Source organism: Prunus mume, linkage group LG6 (genome assembly GCF_029339155.1).
Source record: "Prunus mume cultivar Tortuosa linkage group LG6, ASM2933915v1, whole genome shotgun sequence".
NCBI classification, from domain to species: Eukaryota; Viridiplantae; Streptophyta; class Magnoliopsida; order Rosales; family Rosaceae; genus Prunus; species Prunus mume.
In genome coordinates, this window is record NC_142703.1 from 5,917,923 (window position 1) to 5,922,579 (window position 4,657).

The following is a 4,657-nucleotide window of genomic DNA, read 5'->3' on the forward strand; positions in this document are numbered from 1 at the left end:
TACTAGCTTTTTACATCAAATTTGATTATTTCACCGGCTAGTGAGGACAGGGTTCAAATTTGAAATGTCTTTCAATTTTAGGAAAAGAAGTATCACTAGATTAAGAGTTTCTTAATTCTCTAATTGGCAAGGTGGGATAGCATTAGCAGAGAAGTGGATGAACCGTTATTTGAGCGTGCTGAAATTAGGGATGAATCAATTACAGATTTGTAGTTGCTTAAGAGCTGCTTCTAAACCCAAGAAAGAAACAACGATTCAACTAAGCTGCTAAGCATGCCAAACAAATATCATATAGAAGAGGGCAGCAGATAATAGCTGCTAATTATTACACAGTTTCCTTGAAATTACAAAGGGGACATGAGTTCTTAATTCAACTAAAGAAAACAAGAACATTACACAAACATTGACAGAAGAACCAATCGGAACTGATACAAGACCAAGCAGTACCACTATAGGGCCTCATCTACGTTATTTATATATTGTCACTTTTATTGGCAGAGGCACATATACACCTTGATGATGCTTCATGTAACTAGCAATTAAGGTGCTGGTATAATGATGGGGGGTGAGATGTGTGATTCAAGCTCCCAGAGCTCGAAAACTCCATGGACAAAGTCATAGTAACCACCCCGGAGTGCTAGCTTTCTGTTAGAAATCGCCTTTTGAACGTATGGATAACTTTGCAGGTTTACCAGTGATAAATTTACTGATTCCTGCATGAAATCATTGTTCAAGAAGATGCTGAGTGAGATTTATTTCAATCATGGAGAACTGAACCGAGTGTGCAATGTATATGTGCCTTGTAAATTTACCATTGAGTTAAAGATGGGAAAGTATAGAAGTGTTGGTGCTATATAATTAGCTTACCCTTGCACAAGCTTCACATTGTTCATCAATATCATGCCCTCCCAGTCCATTTGCTATAACCTTAGCCTTGGCTGGTAGACCAATTTTAACCCATTCATCTATGAAGTCACTGCAAATTCCAATCAAAATGGACGCAACGTTGTATACCATTGGCAAGTTATTATAATTTGTTCTCCCTTTTGTTAATAAAGTTTTTCATTGCTTAGTTTTTCATTGAAATACTTTTCACCACGCTAAAAAAAGGCATTTATAAAGTTTGACTAAAATATACAAGAATAGCACTTTTAGTGCTTTTTGAAGAAGAAATAGAACCTTTCATGTGTTTGGAACAACCACACTACTAAAAATAGGTCGATGGAGTTGTGTCTACAAATAGAGTTTGTATTGACACTCTTCATGGCTAATATTTTAAAGGAGTGTCTTATAGTATATTGTCCACGAAAAAATGCTAATACAAACTCTACTTGTGGATACAAATGCTCTTTGAATTTGTTTTAGTGTTGGAGTTATTAATTATTAAAAAAATTGGTAACAGAACCATCCTCATAAACGATTATGAATCTTCCACAAGCTAAACTTACAAGGGAACAGAACCATCCTCCGGATGAGTCATAAGCCTCTTGATCCCTCCACAACGACTGTGTCCAATGACCAAAATGTTTTCTACCTGTCAAATTTTCTTCTCTTGTTATCGTTCATAAATATTTTAAGAAGTGAAGAGAAAATACCTAGTAATTAATAATTAATTAAATCTAAAGTTTTTGGAATGTTCACCCCAAGGGCTGTTATAGCATATTCAATGGTCGCTCCAACTCCTACGTATTTTAGCTGCAAGCCATATAAACGAACTTATTTTAGCTGTCTAATACATGATTAGTGTGAGATAAATTGCTAAAAATTATGTATAGTTTGATTAGAATAACTAATCACTTTAGGTGAGAGAGAGAGAGAGAGAGAGAGAGAGAGAGAGAGTACTGAACCTGGTTAAAAGCAGGAACCATGTTAGCAATGTTGCGAACCATGAAGGCCTCCCCAGGTTGGAAATTAAGGATATGTGAGGGGCTTACTCGGGAGTCCGAGCATGCAAATACCAGAAACTGCATTGAAACAAAACATAAAATTTTATTATTATGTTAAGCCATATAATAATTCATTTTAAGATGCTAGGCCTAATCTAGTGAAGCCCAAATTGTACCTTGGGGCTCTGTCCTTCAGCAAGCTCATTGAAACAGTCTGGATATTTTCTGCAAGATCAGCCCAAAAAGATATTTAAGAAACAATGAAAAATATTATTAGATTTTAAAATTTTCAAGAATATCCACCTATTATTTATTTTGTCCTTTGGGTATAAGATGGCTAACTACTACCAACACTAATATTATAAAATTCAATAAGTGTGAGGTTTTATTACAAAAGGTCTCGATATTATTAGTAATGGAACAATTCATTATATGTTGTACTTTATTTGTCATATTTCGATGTTAGACTTTATGTTCTTCAACAAAAAGTCCTTCAATGATTATTTTTTGAATTGTGGCAGTGGTTGAGATGCTTTTCAGGAATTTAATCATTCATATATGATTTAACGTTTGAAAAATATATCCGATCTTTTACTCGAATTTGTTGATCCTGAAGTGGATGAAGCCATCTACAATCCTTTGAACTGGGTTAAAATCACCAGGTTTTTCCAACTCAGCCGTCAACTTCTCAATTTTGGCAGCAGCCACATCGTCCAGCTCTCCCTTCTCACTGCAACCATATATACCAACCAAAATTGTCAAATTTTGCATATATTGTTAAACTATAAATTAAGCACACGGTTTTGGAAAAGATTTGGTAGCCAAATATTATATTTAGCCATGATTTTTTTTTTCTTTCTAAAATTTGATGGCTAAATTATCATATGTAGTCTATGAACACTTGGTTATAATTTATAAATTAAAGATATACAACATGTCACGGAAATGTTGTAGAATTTCTTGTACATGATGCTATTGTTACTCAAAACAAAAAAGAACTTGATCAGTGGAGTATAGCTCGATTGGTTGAGCTCAACAACATCTTTCAGTGTATTTTTCTTTCTACGCTGTGTGTAAAGGTCAATCGTAGGAATCTACAAAAATTAAATAAAATAATAATAAAGAGTACCTGAGGAGATTCTTGAGTCGTTGGAGGGCCAATTGGCTAGCCATTGCCTACTTTCTTTTCTGCATATTCAAAGAACTTTAGTTAGAAGAAAATATTCAATATATACAAGTATATATTTGTGTGTACATATATGTAAGTTGTTCCTCTTAAAGTTCGCTAGGTTTTATTTAAAAAAATTTGGGCAAGTAGTTTTCTCTTAAATTAAATGGGTGTTTTTCATTTCGAGTTAATTAAAACTGGTTTAGGCTTCTAATGAAAGACTAGCAGTACTCTAGCACTACTCATGCGTGCACAACGAAAGCTCCATTCACTAACAATACTTAACAAGTACACACATATAAAATGAAGTTCATAAGTTTTACAAATGTATAGTCGAAAATCCTTTTGGTTTGGTAGAAAGGGGTTTCGATTTCGAATCGTTCCTGAATTTCAAAACGAAAAGTCATTTGAATCAAAACTTGCAAAATCCACTCACAAAAAATGCATACATAACTAGAGAGTAAGATTCAGAATAGTTTGTCAAATGCATGGCATGCAGTTTATAAAAGCAAAAGTGTAAATCAAGTAAGCTAAAGTCTAAAGACATAGTATAAATATATTATATTTTGCCCTAACCGTGTAAGTTTTCAAGAAACTTGTCTATATAGCTGGGAATTCAAGGAGAGATCAAATTTGCAACAAACACAACACAAATGCGTGCACATCTTTGCTGCGAGGAGTGGAGCTACTATTTATACAGACCAAGAGTACTTACTATTTAATCGGCATGTTTTAATTACTACTTTGAATTATTGAAGATTAGACAACGAGAAAGGCACAGGTGGACCACATTTAAGTCGTGATATGATAAAATACGAAGGGCTGACAGCTTCTAACAAGCATCCTTCGATGTGAACATTTTTTTTTCTACCAAGTTGTTTAATAGTGTAAATTGCATATTGCCATGTGAAAAGTGGTGCCCTTTTCAAATGTATATATATTTTTTAAAAATAAATTATGTTTAAAGGGGGAGCTTTTGTGGAGGAATCAAGATCGCATTTTTCCTTTTAATTTTTTGTAATTTGTCATTGTCAGTATATACCCGGTGCGTATCCTCTTTCGAAGAATGCACTGCAATTTTGATTTCTGATTTTCATGTATGACTTGAAGTTGGACCTCTTTAGCTATCTGATGTACTACATTATAATATTTCTATCTATTGCTTCATATATAAGGTGTGTTCATTGGATTGGCATAGGTATTTGGTGTGCTCCTAAGTGGTTCTGGTTTCAAGCCTTCATGGTACATGTGTGTGTGAGTTCTCTCCTCTTTCCAGTTTCTAACTTTGGTAAAAAAAAAAATTAATAAAAAAAAAAACTAATGGGTCTTTTTGCCTTGAATGAATATTAATTATTACTAGCATTTTTCCTTTTGATTTTACGGTTTTGTTGAAAACTTGGTATTTGTTGACTCAATTGAGGCTAATGATTCTAGAGTTTGAAATTAACGTTGTGTTTGGATGAAGAAAATAAAATAGTATCATATAACTCTAGGCGGCTGTCTCACGTCATGCAAATTAACGTCAATTTCAACTGTTTGCATACCTTGTTAGAGTTGAAATGAACGTTATAGGCCATCTCATGATAAAATCTCAGAACAATGG

General features: G+C 33.7%; 1 protein-coding gene across 1 annotated transcript; it reads right to left on the minus strand.

The window, feature by feature from the left end:
* Positions 1-254: 254 nt before the first annotated feature.
* LOC148915936 (carbonic anhydrase 2-like) lies at positions 255-3,761 on the minus strand. Its single transcript, XM_089055388.1, has 9 exons — positions 3,631-3,761; positions 3,016-3,074; positions 2,482-2,616; positions 2,063-2,111; positions 1,848-1,964; positions 1,642-1,695; positions 1,449-1,534; positions 868-976; positions 255-713 (listed from the first exon to the last, which is right to left on the minus strand). The coding sequence occupies exons 2-9, from the start codon at positions 3,057-3,059 to the stop codon at positions 540-542; spliced, it is 768 nt and encodes a 255-aa protein (XP_088911514.1). The 5' UTR covers positions 3,060-3,074; positions 3,631-3,761; the 3' UTR covers positions 255-539.
* Positions 3,762-4,657: the final 896 nt, after the last annotated feature.

Excerpts from the sequence above, each read along its gene's own strand:
- LOC148915936 (XM_089055388.1), bottom strand. The coding sequence starts at position 3,059 with ATGGCTAGCCAATTGGCCCTCCAACGACTCAAGAATCTCCTCAG. Across the intron at positions 2,617-3,015 it reads CGACTCAAGAATCTCCTCAG|TGAGAAGGGAGAGCTGGACG; the intron begins GTACTCTTTATT and ends ATATGGTTGCAG. Across the intron at positions 714-867 it reads AATGTGAAGCTTGTGCAAGG|GAATCAGTAAATTTATCACT; the intron begins GTAAGCTAATTA and ends GATTTCATGCAG.